Source organism: Rissa tridactyla, chromosome 10 (assembly GCF_028500815.1).
Source record: "Rissa tridactyla isolate bRisTri1 chromosome 10, bRisTri1.patW.cur.20221130, whole genome shotgun sequence".
Taxonomy (NCBI): Eukaryota; Metazoa; Chordata; class Aves; order Charadriiformes; family Laridae; genus Rissa; species Rissa tridactyla.
Window position 1 is genome coordinate 2,383,425 of NC_071475.1, and position 18,450 is coordinate 2,401,874.

General features: G+C 34.8%; 1 protein-coding gene across 1 annotated transcript in view; it reads right to left on the minus strand.

Annotated features, from left to right (window-relative positions):
* The window catches only part of DNAH12 (dynein axonemal heavy chain 12), a 72,321-nt gene that overhangs the window by 19,937 nt on the left and 33,934 nt on the right, over positions 1–18,450 (minus strand). Inside the window, exons 33-52 of the mRNA XM_054216022.1 lie at positions 18,314–18,397; positions 18,044–18,232; positions 17,229–17,348; positions 16,239–16,427; positions 15,389–15,540; positions 14,516–14,654; positions 14,262–14,428; positions 13,011–13,266; positions 10,593–10,892; positions 9,230–9,408; positions 8,111–8,303; positions 7,859–8,020; positions 5,661–5,855; positions 4,739–4,872; positions 4,265–4,427; positions 3,739–3,819; positions 2,380–2,556; positions 1,434–1,565; positions 908–997; positions 31–171 (exon numbers count right to left, since the gene is read on the minus strand). Coding sequence (XP_054071997.1) covers positions 31–171; positions 908–997; positions 1,434–1,565; positions 2,380–2,556; positions 3,739–3,819; positions 4,265–4,427; positions 4,739–4,872; positions 5,661–5,855; positions 7,859–8,020; positions 8,111–8,303; positions 9,230–9,408; positions 10,593–10,892; positions 13,011–13,266; positions 14,262–14,428; positions 14,516–14,654; positions 15,389–15,540; positions 16,239–16,427; positions 17,229–17,348; positions 18,044–18,232; positions 18,314–18,397 — 3,243 coding nt within the window. The remainder of the gene's footprint in view (positions 1–30; positions 172–907; positions 998–1,433; positions 1,566–2,379; positions 2,557–3,738; positions 3,820–4,264; positions 4,428–4,738; positions 4,873–5,660; positions 5,856–7,858; positions 8,021–8,110; positions 8,304–9,229; positions 9,409–10,592; positions 10,893–13,010; positions 13,267–14,261; positions 14,429–14,515; positions 14,655–15,388; positions 15,541–16,238; positions 16,428–17,228; positions 17,349–18,043; positions 18,233–18,313; positions 18,398–18,450) is intronic.

The following is an 18,450-nucleotide window of genomic DNA, read 5'->3' on the forward strand; positions in this document are numbered from 1 at the left end:
AGCACTGAGGGACTAGGATTAAAAACTCACCTTCGCAACCCTGTCATACACCTCCATTGCCATAATCCATTTGCATAAACCCTCTGCTGCTGAGGAAGCTTTAGCCACCTTTTGTGGATCAAACTCAGGATTAGTCAAGTATTCAGCCCGAATCTTCTGCATGACAGCTGCCTGGATAACAAAAGCATTATAGCTCATCAAACTCTCGTGGCTGACACTTTAAAATTACACTGATTGGTTGCTGTTTCTCTAGACAATGAAATAGCAAAGAACTACTCAGTAATAATTGTGGTAAAAAACACTGCTCATTTTTTTCTTTTGATTTTCCTATCATGCTTTGTGATCTTTTCCTGTTTTCATCCTAATCCTATCCTTATCCTACCACTAAACACACAGAAACTACATCTAGCTTTGGAAGGTCTTCATTTAAAGTGCTGCAGGCTGAAGAATATTTGGAGAAATTACTACATATATTGTTCCTACTCCTTCCGAGGTACCTGCTTATGGCCATTTTAGGACACAAGACAATAGACAGGACTGACTATTTACTCTGATACAGTTTTTTATGTGTTATTTTTACCTTTTGATGAGATACCACCTGTAAATTGCGAAGTTAGAAACATTTGTGCACAGAAGGACATTTCATTCAAATAGAAGACAGACTATATAGAAACCTCAGAAATTCCGAAAGGGAATTCTAAAACCTTCTGAAACGCCACTTACAAGGCTCACCCTAAAGAAGTTTGACTTGCTTGTCATGACCATCTTGTAGAGACCCTTGGTCATAACAGAAATTGACTAACTTGGGACAAATGGGGCCTCTGATATATTATTTTCTAATTTCAATTTTTTCACCTGCAAGAAAATATCAAAATGATAAAAACCACTGAAAAATTAGAAGCCTTACTGGAATATTGTCCTTGTCATACTCTTTCAAATCCTTTAAGAAATTCAAGTCACCAAGCAGTTTCTTGCTCGGAGCCCAGTAATCCAAAATCTACAAAACACAGTAGGAAATACCTTTTCGAAGTTTTAAAACAAACACACAAACAAAAAATGACAGATCTCTTAATTAACTCATGCATATTTAATACTGATGACCTTGTATCTCCTGGAGACATCAAAAAGAAGAAAGTCTACCAGATCAAACATTTTCCCCAACCCATATTTAAATCCAAAAACTGAACAGTGTCTCAGGGAAGAGTTATGTATCATCTTTTATCAAAATACGAGTCAAGCAAATTAAATGTGTTCTCTTTGCACATTACAGAACTTAGAAAATTTGGAATTCTGGAAGTTTTCAGTAAAATAATGGATGGAGGCTGTAAGTATTTGCCTACTTTAGAGGACCTTGGATGATCGTGTTTATTGAACTCTATGTTGAGAAGAACACGAATTATAGTCTTATTTGAAACTATTGTCTGCCATTTTACCTTGCCTCCAGTCCCTGAAGGATCTGCAATCTTATCAGGTTTTATGTCTTTCATGACACAGATCGCAGCCATGACAAGTTTGACACCAGATGGAGGATTTTTCATTGATTTGACAATTGATATATCAGAAGGCTAAAATAAAAATCACATTTAAAGAAATTATGACAAATGTCATGCCTTTCTCACCACTAAGATGAATGAATTAACAGAAAAATGGGGAATTATAACACCATTGACAATTAACATAATTATAGAAGGCTTTTACAAGGGATAATACAGTGTTAGTAAGACAGTTAACAATATCCATCAATGTATCCTATGCAGGGGAACTAAAAATGAAATAAATGCTAGCAACTGTAAGCTAATGATTAATTAAAATCATATTTTAAAAAGTCCACATCAGAATATTTTTGATACGCTTCTGTAAGTGTCATCTAAAACATCTCACATACTTCACAACTCTACTAAACTACCTCCAACTATACTAAATTCCTCGGGACTTTCTCAACAATACTGCTTTCAGATCACGTGTTAAGTCACAACAAGGACAAAACCTTTAAATCAAAGATCCAGGTAATTCTTAGCCATAAACAAATGCCATGTTATACACTGGCGGTCAACATTAACTTAGCTGAAAGACAATTAATTTCCTGATACCACTGCTGGTAATCTCAGGTTTTGGTTGCTTTTCCCACAACTGGGCTTTCTTGCAAATAAACAATTTTATAAATGCATGTTTCCCCCTCCACCCCCCCCCTTTGCATTCTGACTACAGGAAGAGGAAATACACTGAACAATGACTGTACAAGTCCTCTCCTTTGCCAAAACCGGGGAAATTTAACACTTTTCAAATCCTTTTCATCTTAGTGCATTCTCTCCCAAATAAATGGAAGAGTATAATCATGTTAAATAACTCATTCAAATGCTGAAATTTAGATCAGCTTGCCTTCAAAGTGTCAAGAGCATCAAGTGCGGCCTCCAGGGCTGGGATTGCCTCTGCCAGGTCACTCTCACATTCATTTTTCAATGCCTGAGCTTCTTCAGCTTTTCCTGTAGCAATTTCTTCATCTACTTTTACAGTTTTTCTTTTTTGTTCTACTTCAGCAGATTCTATTCCTATAGTCTAGAGAAAAAACACATGGATGAGCTTCCTATTGAGCAGTGAATGGTCAAAAAACTGGAAATTACATAGTGTAGCACTTATAGAACATTGCAAAATATGAAAGAACGGAAGTATTTCAATATTTTCATATATTTTCAGTTTACATTAAGGGAATAATTTGTTTCTTAGCATGATGAAACTTCATCATGGAGCTTTAACAGTAAACTGCATGCAATCAGATTACCGTCAATGAAAGCTATTCAAAATATGCTGGAAGTTCCGGAGGCAAGAAACAATGTGCATCAGGCTTTAACTAAAAAATGACTAGCTGTTATAGTGAGTTTTCATAGCTTCATAGTCTATAACATTGACTACTGAAATTTATTTTCTTTTCAGTGATGAGTACTTCATCCAAGTACTCCCTTTGCAGTCCCACAGAAGTGACATCTAGTTTTCTTAAAGGTTTGTAAGAATCGGTAGAAGAGATATCGCTGTATCTGTAAAAACACTTACAAATCAGAAGTGCATGAAAACATCGATCGAATCTTGCTTTTTTGTGATGCAACAGCAACACACTAGCTAAGTGTATTTTTGCAAGTCAGAATTTTTAGAAAACACCTAAGAGATTGGTTCCTAAATATCACTAAATTTCAATGAAGTTAATCCTTTTTAGGATCCTTTTAAAAATCAAGCATATCATTCCTGTTCATGCAAAGACAGACTGTGCAAAACTGTTCTTGTTTATTTCGTACACTGAAGAACTATTTGTGGTTTTTGCAATGTTTGTGAATGATCTTGGGAAAACTGGTCTAACCGCTATTAGCATGAAAGTTCCTCTAATGTCCTTCGGCATGATGCTTAGGCAAGGACTCTATCTCCAGAGTCTGTATCTTACATAAGAATGCAATTTTCTTCCAGTTCTATGGATATAAGCATGAATAGTGGCAAGTTTCACGATACCGCAAACCCCAGTAAAGAAGTGAGCTCAAAAACCTGAACTCAACTCTTAAAGTCACATATCAGCAACCTTATACAGGCATACTCTTTCAAAGCTGTCACCAGTCAGCTGAGGTACTGAAGTAGAAGTACACTGTATGATAAAACGCCTCATTCAAAGCTATTTATTACAAAGGTGAAATTATGGATCCCAAGTATCTACATGCTTACATTAAAACCCACAAAGTTGTATTTGTATAACGCTACCTTCATCATGTTTGCATTATCCAATTTAGCCTCTTCCAGTTTGGGCTGCAGCTGAACTAGCTCTTGCTTCATCTCACCAACCTAAACATACACAAAAGAAGCAGGCAGGATTCAGAAACACCAAGTACAATTTCCAATAATTTCTGTAAGACCTAGATTTTACCTAATGACTAATTTATTGATAGACGGAAATTCAGTTTCAAATCAAAACACTTCAGAGACTTATTTTTACCTCACATGTACAATCTCTAATCTTAAGAGCTACGTTCACCTACAGTCACCTGTTAACCATTTAAGAAAGGGAAGCTCTGTTCATATACTGCTTAGCAATACATGCTTAGAGGTCTGTGGCCTCTAGCACAACTGCTACGACTGTAGAAAAGGTAAAATACATTTCTTACAGTTTTACTGTTGAAGATCAAGCTAAACAAAATCTGAAGTAATGCTTTTTGAGTGACTTGTCCTGGAAAAGACCTGCTTTTGCCAAACGTTTTGTATTTTCAGTTCCATTTTTGTCCTAACTCACCTGTGATTCAGCAAAAGCTAGTTTATCTAGTCCATTCACGTATTTCTTCTTGGCTTTCATTACAGCATCTCGTTTCTGAGTAAGAAGTTTCCGAAACGCAGCAATAAGCTCAAGATAAGAAGTAGGAGTAACATAATTATGGCGTCCCAAAATTTGCAAGAACCTATTAAAAAAAAAAAAAGTAGTTTATTTAGTTTAACTATTGTTAGCAAAGTTATATAACTGACAAATAATAGGAGTAAACAATTCTGACAATTTTATATAATATTTTTATGTAGGCAAATAGTATACATTAACATTTAATACAGAAGCGAGAAGTAATGGAACTCAATCCTACTATTTTGTTGTTTCTTACTTCTAAAAATTCAACTTTTGAGTTCTCCATTGCTCAATTCACTACTTTCAACAGCATAATCTTTTCCCTCTTAGTATTTCTATAAATTAATGAATTGTTTTCAAAAGAAACAGACTGACCTTACAGAGAGTGACAAAACTGAGGTATGAAAGTATTTACAGATGGGCACAACTTCCTGACGCTCACTGTCAGTGAGCTGAAGTGTTTCTAAGAACTTATTAGCCACACGTTCAAGAGCATCTTCAGGCCATGGCTGAGGGAGAAGTGAGGAGAGAAGCACTTGTAAAATTCAGCCGTTAGTAGTCTTCATACTTTAAAAACAATTTGTACGATTCAAAACACCAGAATGAGATATACTAGTCCCAACTACGTCTCAAGAATAACGAACTGATATAAGGGCTAGATGAGGCAGCAAGGTCACTACCCATGCAGTCTTTTCTGGCAGCTCCTGGCTGATCGTCTAGTTAAAAGCTACATATTGCCTTTCTATCCAAACATTTCTGCATCTATGTCGCCCTTTGGCAGAAAAATTGACATCAGCACCAGGCCAAGCTATAGAGCTAACTGCACTTTATTGACAGTAACACCACTTACAAAGGATCATTAACTGTAGTAATTTTCCAAGCTTTATTCTGCTATAAAAGATCTACTGATAAACAGGACTTGTATTAGCTAGTCATTCCTGTGATGCATGATCTGCTTAACAGGCAGCAGCAATTATGATCATTTTACAATAACACTGAAATGGTTTCTCTAGTCCTTTAAGACACACGCATTATATGATAAAATGACAAATTACCATCACAAAACTGAGAATATTCACTATTTCAGCAATGTAAAATTTTTAGCAACAAATTTAAGTTTATTTGTAGAAATACCGAGATTGCACACCGAAGAGCTTCCAAACTACTACAAAACATGCCTGTGCTATTTGAAAATTTTGAAAAACATGGAGTAATTCTATACAGAAGACATGAAAACACAGATTATTAGAAAACTGAAGTGTTTGTTTAAGGAAACAATATAAATATTTCCACATACCTGGAACCAATCAATAGTACAACAGTTAATGAGTGAGGGAAACTGCCTCAGACGATTGCGGAAAGCATCTCCGATTGGGCTGAATGCTACCACAATGTGGAGATTTTCTTTGCAGCAGTTCACAAAAAATGCAAACAAGGCCAAGGGACTGAGTTCTTCATGTTTATTGTCCGCCTGAGCTATCGCACGAACACCCTAGGAATAATACATAGGGTAAAAACAGTTATATAATTTCTCATTAAGCACTTCTGAAGTCCTACAACAAACCTGTTAATGACAGCATCACCATGAACTAAATTCTTTATTGATAAATGAGACAGGTAGAATAAACTACAAGACAAGAACAAGTAGTAAATACTATTTCAGAATAGGATTACAATATTTATCTGTGACCCCGACAACTCATTCTAGAAATGACCACCTGCTGCCTCGAGTAACCAAGAATACATTAGAACAAAAATTAAAAATCCATCCCAAGATGAGTTCCAGATGGACAAGACACATTAAGATAAGAAAAGGTTAAGACACATTCTGAAAAAAAAAATCAAAATTCATAATTAGCTCCCTCAAGAAACAGAGACCCAAAGCCTTCTAATCATATATAAAACTACCAGGCCTAATTACAATCAATCTTCAGTCACTCAAAAATTTAGGAGATACAAACAGGTGAGGCAAATTACTACTCATTACAGAAAAGCCTCTATCACAATAGGAAACGTCTTTCTCATCACCTATGCTTTAAGTGCCATGTAAGTCCCCTAAACAACATCTCAAGACATTAACTTACTAAGAACTTTTTCAGCTTTATTATTATACTAAAATATGCTGCATTTACCTAATTGGAGAGGAAAATTTAAGTTTCAAACATCAAAACATATTCTGTTCATTCATTTGCCAAAGACAATAATCTCTCAAAACAAGAAGAAACCTCTAGATTTGAAACTAAAGACTACTTCATAAAAGTATTATTATCTCCAATTAATTAGCAATCCATGAAACCCTGACTATAAACTCCTAAAACTCAAATTATTCTTCCACAAAAGCATGTATACTTTACATAATCATGCAAGTAAAATGAATTAAATTTAAAATAAAATAAATTTTGGAAAAAAATTAGTTTAGTAGCAATAGAGTAAAAGTGGAAATACTTTCACGGAGCAGATTTAAATGAGTAAAAAACAACTTATGGATATTATGGATAGCTACCAAGTTTTAGCATATACCAAGTGAATATGTTCATACAAACTGTAAAATTATAAAAGAGACATGTTATCTTAATATCGTTGTTGTTATTATATACCTGGCAAGAGTGAAACAGTAACAGAGAGAGATGATTAGAATTGTAATCTAACTTCTTTGCAAAATACATGGAATGCAAGTATCAGCATGCTCCATAACATAAGCCCAAGAAAAAAAACACCCAACGACATTTCTCAAGTGATACAGCTCTTTCAATAAAGAACATTTTGTATATGTACTCAAAACCAATTTTAATGTCAACTAGAAGCGGGCTTAGGTAAATTATTGGTAAACATACCACAGAGATATGAAGACAGCACAGCATACAGTTCCAAATATTGTTAGCTAACATTAAGTTTCAAACTTGATGTATACAAAGATGGATGCTTCTCCCTCCCAAGTGGTGCCTGCTATTTTGAAAATCCAAGCCTGATTTTACTTAGAAATTTTTAGAAAATTGCCCAAATACATTGCATCTTTACTTCTGAGCCTGAATTCATGGAGCACTCTTCCCCAGCTTCTCTCTGAGAAGTGTCAAGACTATGAAATTCTGTCTAACAATGATCTAGTGCCCTAGACAGCAAGAGTCTATTGACAAAGGCCGGCTGTCTTTTCTCAAAAACTGTCTTTGTCCTTAACTGATCAATCAAAACATTATGAAGTACATTCTTCTTCCGCACAATACACTGCAAAAAGTAACTATGGCCATGGGGTACTTGTGAACAATCAAAGTTCTCTATGTGCACAACTTAACCTGTTCGTGAAGAGACTGCCAGGTCAGAGTTAAAGCTAGGAGTAAGCATAAGCAACTCTGTAAGTCTACTAATAACTGGCTGATTTAGATAAGGTCTCAAAAAAAGTCACAGAATTAAATGCATATGCCCAAAAGACACACTTGACTCTGAACTGACAAAATAGCTTAATAGGGAGTTGACATTAAAGAGAATTTCTAAAGATACCTCTATAATCTCTTGTTTTTCATCTGCTGCAAAGAGATTGGGTACCTCCCCAGTGTTGAGGACACTGTCAACATCTTCTAAAAAGCTTTCTTCTTTAATTTGTGCATCTGTGATTATAAACACAGTTTTCAAGCCTTTTACACCTGCATTCTTCAGAAGACTCTAAAAATGCAAGACAGTTAAAATATTGTATATTCCAAAACATCCTTCCTCAAAATTAAGTCAAAATGCAGACAGGTTATTAATACTCACTTTCAGATCTTCTCTCCACTCATTTGTACCATAGGTCTTAGAAATCTCTGGTTGAAAAACACACATTTTTGCCATGAGTGCTGCTAAACGGGTCAAGGACTGGCGTCCGCTTCCTCCCATTCCAACCAACAAAGCATTACCCTCTGGCTGCTTCAGAATACGGCTTATACGAGACAGATGTTCCAACATATACCTGTATTTGAAATGTGCTGATTACCAGAATGGCGGTAATACATATACATTTGTGCACCTATAAATCTGTGAAACAAGTATAGAAGCAGCATCTCCAAAACAAATTTCTGAAGTTGGGGTGGGGTAGTGGGGAAGAGGAAGAAAGGTAGTGGGTATGCACTGCAAAATAAAATTAAACTCACAACTCTCCTATTATACAAATATCAGTATTTAGCTAAATTACAAATGACTACAAATTACTAAAAGGAACCGTCAGCAGTGAGAACAGGGGCACTATATGGATAAAAATGTCAAAGAAAAAGAAAACCAACAGAAATTCTCTACTTCTAAAACCTAGCAGTGCTATCAGTTTTAACTTTCTTCAAGTATAACAGTTAAAATAGGGAGGAGCTGTCTCAGTTGTAGCTCTGGAACAATAGCAGCCTGCAGAGGCTAAAATTTCACAGGCTTAGCTGCAGCACCAGGTTGGGTACATGCCCTGAAGCGGGCCATGGCTGTGCTGCACAATAACAGAGCAGGGAGACAGCTGTCATTGTGCTGTATCTCACTCTGCACCTCACAACCTTACAATCCTTGCCCTTGGTGAAATGAAAGTCCAGTGGCTGCAGGCAAAACTGACATCCATCTTCGCCAGTAACAGAGGCCTAGCAGAAGCACAGCACCCACCTACTTTGGTGCACAATGTCTCTATAACAACCAAGAATATATTCAGAACCCCTTAGGAGAAAAACTTCTCCTTATTTATTTTCGGATAAAAAAGCAGGGTTAAAGGAGAAAAATCAGTTCCATCCAAAAAGGTGTAACACTACAGGCACTTTTGTGCATGCATAAAGGGGAGGAGACATACAAAAAATACAGCCCACAATATTGGATATGCTAAATTACCAACTCCTGCTTAAAGTTCTTAATAATACAGATCATACGCACCTGAAAACTACAAGGTTCATTCTTGTTTTGTGCATTTGATTATATTCATCCAGACACTGCTCCACAACATCAGCAAACTGCTGAAGGCTTGGAATTTCAACATAAAGTCTTTCATCTCCCTCAAGTTCTGGAATCATGTAGTCACCAAAAAACAAACTTCTCATGTTTTCTTCTGTTACCTTGGTAAATATTCAAATTATGAAAACACATTATGAAAAATTTTAGAAAACAAAGGAGAATTTAGACAAATACTCAAGACGTGAGAGAAAGCACTCTGAAATATTTTGACTCACAGACAACACTCAACTGAAAATTATCTATTTCCCGTATTAAACAATACACTTATTCTTATTTCATTCTTGGAACACATTTGGCTCAAGTAGCCATTAACAGTCTCATAATCATGACCTTCAGTTTATTTATTATTTATTTATTCCGTTTATTTATTTATTATTTATTCAGTTTATTTTTTATGTTTAGCAATTTTCAATATATTATGAAATGAACAACTAAGACCAAAAAATTATTTCTTCTATAAATCAATGAAATGAAAGGAGAAGAAAAAAAGAAAAACAGAAAAAAGGAAGACAAGGCATACAGTATAAAGTGATTACACAACATTTTAAATACTAAAATTTTGTAACAATTACAGAATGCTGATTACCACACAGTAGCTTAGTCACCAGCTAAATTTAAAAAGGGAATGTCTCCTTATTCTGTAAATCAGGTCTTAGGAAGTCCATTTAAGAGTATTCGTACTTGTATTTCTCCTTGCAGGTACTGTACTATGCGCACACGCCAGCTACTTTTGTGGTAGCAATTTAAAAATTGCTCTATTTCTGTTATCTCCCAAAGATTCAGTATGTGCTGCTACATCTCCAAGAAAAGATGTGACAGAATTTCTTTTTAAAAGTTGCTCTGCTCACCTACTGACTAATTGGATGCTTGATTTCTATGTGCAGACATCTAGGAGCTTAATAAACGTTATGCTTGGTAAATTAAATTTCATAAAATATAAATACTCAGGGGTGTTTTTGGTAAATCTGAGAAAATGTTGCACAATTTTTTTTATTTAAATAAGGAACAAGTTTTTGTTTCACTATCAGATACACAGAATTCTTTAATGGAAAAGTAATAAGTTTACCCACATTTTAAATTAAATATTTTTTTGAAAAGGACGTTTATGTACAACAGTTAAGCCCTTCCAAACATTTTTACTCTCTTTTTTTTTTTTTTTTTTTCAAATTTAACTCAAATTTTGAAGCACATTTGATCCAAAATTTCACCTGCCATTGAGAAACTTTCCAGTCTTAAATTTATAATGAAAGCAATTATCTTGCAACAGGTTAAACGTGATACTCACAGGTGTACTTTCGTGCTTCAGGTGTGCAAAAACTGAATCAAACGCTTCTTTGAAATGTTCTTTCACAATATCTTTCATTAAATTGAACAACCAGGCTCTATCGTTGTCTTCCACTAGACGGTCATAGAAGACACGAAATACCTCATGTACAAACAGACGAATCATTTCATGTTTGCTTTCAATTGATTTTCTCTTGATGAGCAAGCAGCCATGGATAACACGTGAAAAGTCACGCAGGTTGAATATATAATGAGATTTGGCTGGTGTGGGCAAAAGATTTTTGATGGCTTTCTTATATACCTTAAGATAATAACAACCAAAAGGAACAAAATCAACAAATCAGTAACATCAACTATATTATTATAATAAATTTTAAATGTCTTCTAAAACTGTATTTCTGCAAGAGAAACATTTCACACTTAGTAAATCTTAATAACATCTAAAGATCTTGAAGTCCTCTGAATATATCAGATGCATCTCATGCGATTCTGGATCATACGCGTACTACTAACCTAATTGCAAACGGGAAAAGTAATTGTAGCAAGTATAAAGAAATCTGTTGCAGGACCAGGAATACCACTCAGATCTCTTGTCTTCCTTCAATTATGTGATATCCTCCTTCAAGTAAAGGATTGAATGATACGTAATTGTAACTTCCTAGATTTTCACTTGTTTAGATCTATTTGCTTGCATATCTACAAATTACTCAAAAATAAAAGAGTCAGTAAAGATGCTGAAGTAAGAGGCAAATCAAGAGAAGTGTCTTTTGACTATGTTTTGCTCTAATCTGGAATGCATCAGCTGTTGTTAGCTCACACTGTATGATAGAAATAGCGTCCTTTCTCATTATATTGAACGTAAATAACATGCTGAAGTGAATGCTGACAGAGAAAGCTTTTAATCTCTCTCTGTACACTCAAAGGTGAAGACAATTATCAAACATTGACCTGCTAAAAAAATTGTACAGTAAAATCAAGTGTTACAGGCTTGACTATATCCATCATACTGAGTACACATTTCACCTGTTGTCTCGTGTCCAAAGCCAATTCCAAAGCCCAGTTCTTCTATTACACTTTAATCCTAGGAGTTGGAGGGTACTGCTTAGCAGGATGAAAATTCATGTTAGAACAAATTCTCTAGTGGGCAAATGTGCAGGAGTATAGCAGTATAAACAAAATTTGATGCAGTCTGATGAGAAATAACTGCATGACTGTATTAAACGACAATAAATTGGTCTAAGATGTATGCTGACAAAACTGAATGTTTCAAATATGTAGTCAAAAGCATTCAAATCGCTCGTAGCTGCTATTATTCTGCTTAAAGAAGCAAAACTTGTAAATTTCTTGTGAATTACTTGTTTGTTTGTTTTGGAAAGATTAATTGAACCTACAAAAAGATTTCTAATGGCAGTAGTCAGCCTTGTGGTTTGTACATTGAATGTATTATCTAACAATAGTTCTGAAATACCAGCTCTGCAAGTCCTTGGAATGAGATGGATTCAGTCTTGAATATGTCCTTGGGTATAAGCAGAACTAGCAGAAAAGTCTGAGAAAGGCCTCAGTTCTGCAGCAGAAGTCACATTCCCTGCAAAACTTGAGCCATTTGATTTTGCCTTTGAAGCTGATCAGATTATCTGTCAGAATTTTTCATTAGTTACCTAATGCCTTTCCACGATGAATACTTATTTGTAGGCAATAGATTTGTTCACACTGCTCATGATTTCTGCTACGTAATAAGCCAGCAAAGCTATATTTTTATATACCTTACATCATCTGTAACAATGCCTCTTTGCAAAAATGTCACGAATTGCCATTCCTTTTTTTCATGTGTATGGTACGTTGCAAATGTGATACTCGCTAAAATCTGTAACATGGAACTTCGCAAACCATTTAGAAATTCCATACAGCTGGGCCCAATGGGTCTCAGATTCACAACGTTTCTGTGATGTCTTTTGTCATACTGGAGTCAGATTCGAAGCTGCACATCCGTGTTGGCATCCCTACTCTACTATAGCATAAGAACCGGGAGAGGAAGGAGGAAAGTGGAGAGGGTGATTTCATCATTCTTAGTCTCTCAGAAAAGGAATTTTGGAAGAGTTGAAGTTGGTATTTTCACTTTGTGTGTGACAGCTTCCCATGCCTGTCTGACCCCCAGAAGATTCCAGTCTCATCTACCTGACTTTATGTGGACAGGTACCACAGAGCCCACACTAACACAAATTTAAAGACAACGCTCCTAGAATAAGAAGGTTACTGCAACAGTAAAACTAAGACAATTTTCTCAAAGGACATGAGGCTGTATGTTAAAAATAATAAGGAAAAAAATATCTAAAATCTCTACTTCACCAATTATTACAGAGACAGTGAAACTTCACCAAACAAATGAAAGGAAACTTCCATTAAGGTATCTGCCTCTTACCTCTAAAGTGGCAGTGACAATTTGATTTCCAATTGTGAAGAACTCAGAAGAAAATTCATTAGTCCGTAAGTAGAAAGCTACTATGGTAGAGAAGATGCGGACCATTGTTTCATCACTAAAAGAATTAATAGTGCAAATGTTGAAGTGTCGCAAAAATCGAGGAGTAACAGTATTCCTCCCGCCGCCTGGAGGCCCCATAGCAGCAAGTAACTGTACATCAACAAGTGTAATTTTTGATGTGTCCTTTAAATCATACCTTCAAAATAAATTGCAATGTGACATTTAGATAGTTATAGATACAACACATTTGTTACAGCTTAGATGCACCTATACTACTGAGTACTCTCCGCATGCATATGTACATAAAAATATAATATTAGATATTAATTACTATATTTTTAATATATATTTATATATATTTTAAAACAAAACAAAAAAACCAAGCACACCAAAAAAACCCCAAAACCAAGAACTAGTCCTATAACTGTGCCCCAGTTAGTCTCAACACATCATGCTGGCCTGACAGAAAGATCATTTGTTTAAACTGGGTTACATAAAACCTGACACAAAATTTTGAGACAAGTATTTAAAGCCACAATGTGGCAAGATACATTATCTCTTTTCAAGAGCAACAGATACTTGAGCCTGGAATCGCAAAAGTAACAGTATTTGATAAATGCCTGGAATCACAGAATAATTCAGGGTGGAAGGGAACTCAGGAGACCACCTCTTCCAATCTAAGCAGAGCCAAAAACCTCAAAAGCAGTGAAGACCTTTAGCTTATTTTATTTCATGGCCCTTATCAAATCTGATTTCATTGTTATTTTAAAAAATTATGTTGAAATGTTGTTAAAAAAATACTTGTGATCTTGGATGACAGTAAAAACCAATGCAATGAGTAAAATCAAAAGTTTTCTATATATATATAAAATTTTATATGTATTTATATGTATAATATATATAAAATTTATATATATTAACAATAAAACCTGTCAACCTCTGAAGAGGAAGAGAAAGGAAAGAAACAAGGAACCGCACCAGAAAAATAAAAACAATGAAAAATGCAGACATTAAGTCACTTAAAGAGCAACACAGAAGTTGCTTCAACTTTAAATAATATATTTTTATATAAACTAAAGTTATCTTAACATTTACAAAGGACTTCAAAAAAATTTTTGAAAGTAAAATTCAAGTGAATAAATAATTATAACAGGAACAAAAAAAAGTTTAAATTGTGTTTTAAATAATTACCAAAATCCATGGTCGAAGAACTGTCTTAAAAGTTCTATAGGAGGCTGTGCACCATACTTCTCCAAAGCAGGCATATTCATATCATCTACAAAAATAATGCACTTTTTTCCCATTGGAGGGCCAAAGACTCCTTTGCGCCTCTTATCCAGCCTGGACATAATAATGTTCTATAATGCAGACAGAAATATTCAAAACAGAGAGTAAATATTCATATATGTTGTCTTTTTGAAACATAAATTATGTGTTCTACTAACCTGGGTCTGATTGGCACTGGTTTGAGCTGAAAAATTAATGAAGAAGGGAAAGTAGCGTTCGCTTTCCAAGTTGTTCATTAACTTGTCCTTGACATAAACAGATTTCCCAGTACCTGTTGGTCCCACTAAAAGCAGCGGTCTTCACAAAGAAAGAAATAAAGCATACAGACTGCAGAAATCTAACAAACTATAAACTAATCGCAATTAGAAGTCAAAAGTTTCACTAACTTGCCCTGCTTGTTCTACCTCTAAAAACACTACCTGCCTTAAGAAGAAACTAAAATGTTTTAACATAGTCATATAACCCTCTCACAATTTTAGTTTGCTCCTACCAACAAGACAAAGCGACAAAGAGAAAGAGACATTTCTCATTCTTTCATCCTACTGGCTTTGGAGAATATATGAACATACATGGGAGTTAAATTTCTCCTGATAGGTCTTGCAGTAGTTTAAATTTCATAAAACTTTCAGCCTCGAAACTTAACCTGAGGCTGTTTTATATTTTATTCTCTTATATGATCTGACCAGAGTTAATATAACTGATTTTGATATGACTAATCAAAGAAAAAAAATATATATTTCATCACCAAAGAAGAACGAGGGTATAAAAACTCTTCGGGCTGTCATAACAGCATCATCAGAACAAGCACACCAAAAGTGGATTATAATAAGGCTTCATAAAAAAACCAAAACCAAAAACCAAAACCAGACTCACAGGCAATGAATTGCCCTGTTTGTAGTAAATGTCTATTTTTAATAGGCCAAATAAATTTTGAGGGCTTGATAAAAACAATGAAATCAATGGAAAGAATAAGATACATTTCTACATATGACCAGTATTTCAGAAGTTTGCACTGAAGTGAATTAACTTACTTTCCATGGGTAATGAATAGCTCTACCAAATAGGTATATCGGACAGTATCCATAGTTGGGACTATAATATCTTGAATCTTCACATTTTTATCACTGTAATTAATATTTTTAATAAGTCCATTCCAATGAACCCAACATCCTCTGCCTTTCAGCTACAAAGAAATACAGATGTAAAAATCAAATGGTGTTACTTCTATACATATGGAAGGTTTTCTCGACTATTTCATTTTTGAAAAATTAAAATAATTATTGTTAATACATTAATTAAAATTAAATGCTTCAAAAGTTCATATATTTAGTTTGCTTTATCTCACTAATCAAGTGTTAAAGTACATACCTAAGCTTAGATTCCTTTTTGTCCTTAAAGATTTTGTTCAGCCAAAACAAACAAAACAAAAACATACAAAAACCCAACAGAAGAACACATGACAAAATTAAAAAGTGTAATTATAATCTAAATTTCTAATGGATACTATAAACAAAATTATAATATAAGCAAACCGCCTATGGGCTCAATATCCTGCTTTCCTTCTAGACAGTCCACATCTTTCCTTCTGTAAGAAACCAGATTTGAGTCTGTCAGCTTAGCTTTAGTTACAGAATAATTATAATGTGGCAACATTCTAATATAACTGATGTCTGTATCTTGGTACTTTCTAGAAAAAATAGATTGGTCAGCACGTTAGTATTAAAAAAATAAAAATAAATGAAAAATGCACTACGGGATTTAATCCAGCATTCTACAACATCCAACAAGCTTTGTAAAGTTAAAATATCCATCTAGCTATATTTTCCTTCCATTCAGACTGTAAGAATCTACTTCAGTCAATGCAGGAGCAGTCAACCATACCTCATACAGGTAGTCATAGACCAAGCCTTTCTCTTCAAAGGGACACTCCCATTTTCCCACACTCGTCGGTACAGGATTTATTCCAGGTTTCCCAGCCAGAGTTTCCCTCAAGAAATTATCAAAAATTATCCTGCTGTCACCATCACAAGTTCCACCAATGGACCAGATCATGGCAAAAGCAAAGCAGCCCTGAAAGGGCAAAAGGACAAGCATCTGTCTAAAAAGTTGACATATTATACAAACCTTGTACAGTCTGATTAACGAACATAATTCTGAAAAATACTGTTAAGCAGATAGGTGTTACAAGTTACCCTTGAACAGCCCTGGTCTAAAGAGATTTAGAAATCCGATTAAAGACAGAGCAAACAAAAAACCTTATTCAAGGATACAAATATATGACAAAAAAAATGAAGGCCCGTGACTAAACCATTATGTCACCTGACAAAGCCTGAGAAGAGTTCAATCATGTGGTCTCAGGGATTTTCTAATGGCAAACCAGGATCTAGGAATTTTTTAATTCTATTTTAAATAAATACTTCTAAAATCTGTTTTCTTCAGTTTTTCGTAAGAACAGTTATATAAGGTCAGACAGACCATCCAATTAATACAACCCTCAGAAAACTCTCTCCAAGGAAATTTTGCTCAAGCAAGCCTATCAGTATTACACCAACACTTGTGTCCTTTAAGGAAATAAGACACTTCGCTTTGGCTAATTATTTGGTTGGTTAAAAAGCACATTTAGCAAAAACATTATTTATCCCAGTTAATTAGAAAAATAGAAAAACATTTAATCATATTTGTTACTTGTGTATGAGACTTGTGTCTCATTTGGGCACCTCCAAAGTTTTTGGGGAGGGAGCAAGGAGGTAGCAAAGTTGCTTCACATGTCTCCTATCCCAAATTAAAGTTGTTCTGATTAGTCCAATTATTTTTGAAGACTGGCATATGCAGAAACAGATACACATTTTTCTACAGGTTAAAAAAACTAACCATAATCCATGTACGGATGTTTTTGTTGGTGGGATCTTCTTGCACAGTTTGACAAATCAACATTTCAAAAAGCCGGGTAAGAGCTACTACAACATTGATATCGCTTGTAGGTACCAGTTCCTACAAGATACAAAAGGATAGGTATTATACTTCACGTGTTCAGTTGGTTTATCTTTTGGAGCTAAAATACCAAAATAATTAGATGATTATTAATTCTGAACAAATATTTGAAGGCAAGGTTTACAGTGACTTTTATTCAAAAGACCATTTGCCCTCCTCTACCCTTGAAACATCAAGACATTTACCTTGTTAGCCATGTTCACAGCTACTATGTGACCACTACAATCATACATTTTAAAAAGGAAAACAAACAAAAATCCCCAAACCCACAGAAGTAACTACAACAATACAGGAGGAAAAGCCTAAGAACTATATCACACAGGGTTCACAAAGAACTACATGTATGTTTCCCCTAACACTTCAAAAAAGTAATTCCCTAATCAACACGACATCATTAAAGAAAAAAAAAAATATCTACAAAATCCTCTTGGGAAGATTTTCCACTCAGCACATTAAATACTTACCTTACTTTTGAAAAAACAAGGTGAAAGCTATGATCAACCTACAAGTCTTACCTAACATTTTCATTTTAACTTCCCAAATTGGACCCAAGAATTGCCCTTCCCGAAACAACAGGAGGCCGCTGCATATTCATTCTAGTCGTGCTTGTCATGAGAGAACAGCCCCTCCCTCCCAAAGGTAACAGAATGGAAATGACCACCTAGCTACTGCAGGAAAAAAATGGCAAAAAATACCTTGCACTGTTTCTGACGGAGTCTTAATGCTGGTGGTATTAACCAATCAAATAGTCCCTGCAGAAGACCTTGATGTCCCTTTAAGTTAAGAGGTTCAGGCAGTTTACTCAACCAAGAGGTAACAAGTGGCCTCCAGCCCAGCTGAGAAGGTTCCAAATAAATCATGCCGCAACGACTGACTGTAGCAGGCTAAGGAAAAATTGTAAACTCATTTTATTATAAATTTAATATATTGAACTTTGGTTTGTTTTGATTAAATGCAAAACTTACTGATGCCTGGGAAAGATCCATTGTTTCAAAAATAAGACTCATCTGAAGGGACATTTGGATGATTTCCCCACTCATCAAACAAAGCTTTAAAAATTAAAAAGAAAAAAATAACCACAAGCAATATTAGAAAAGAAAAT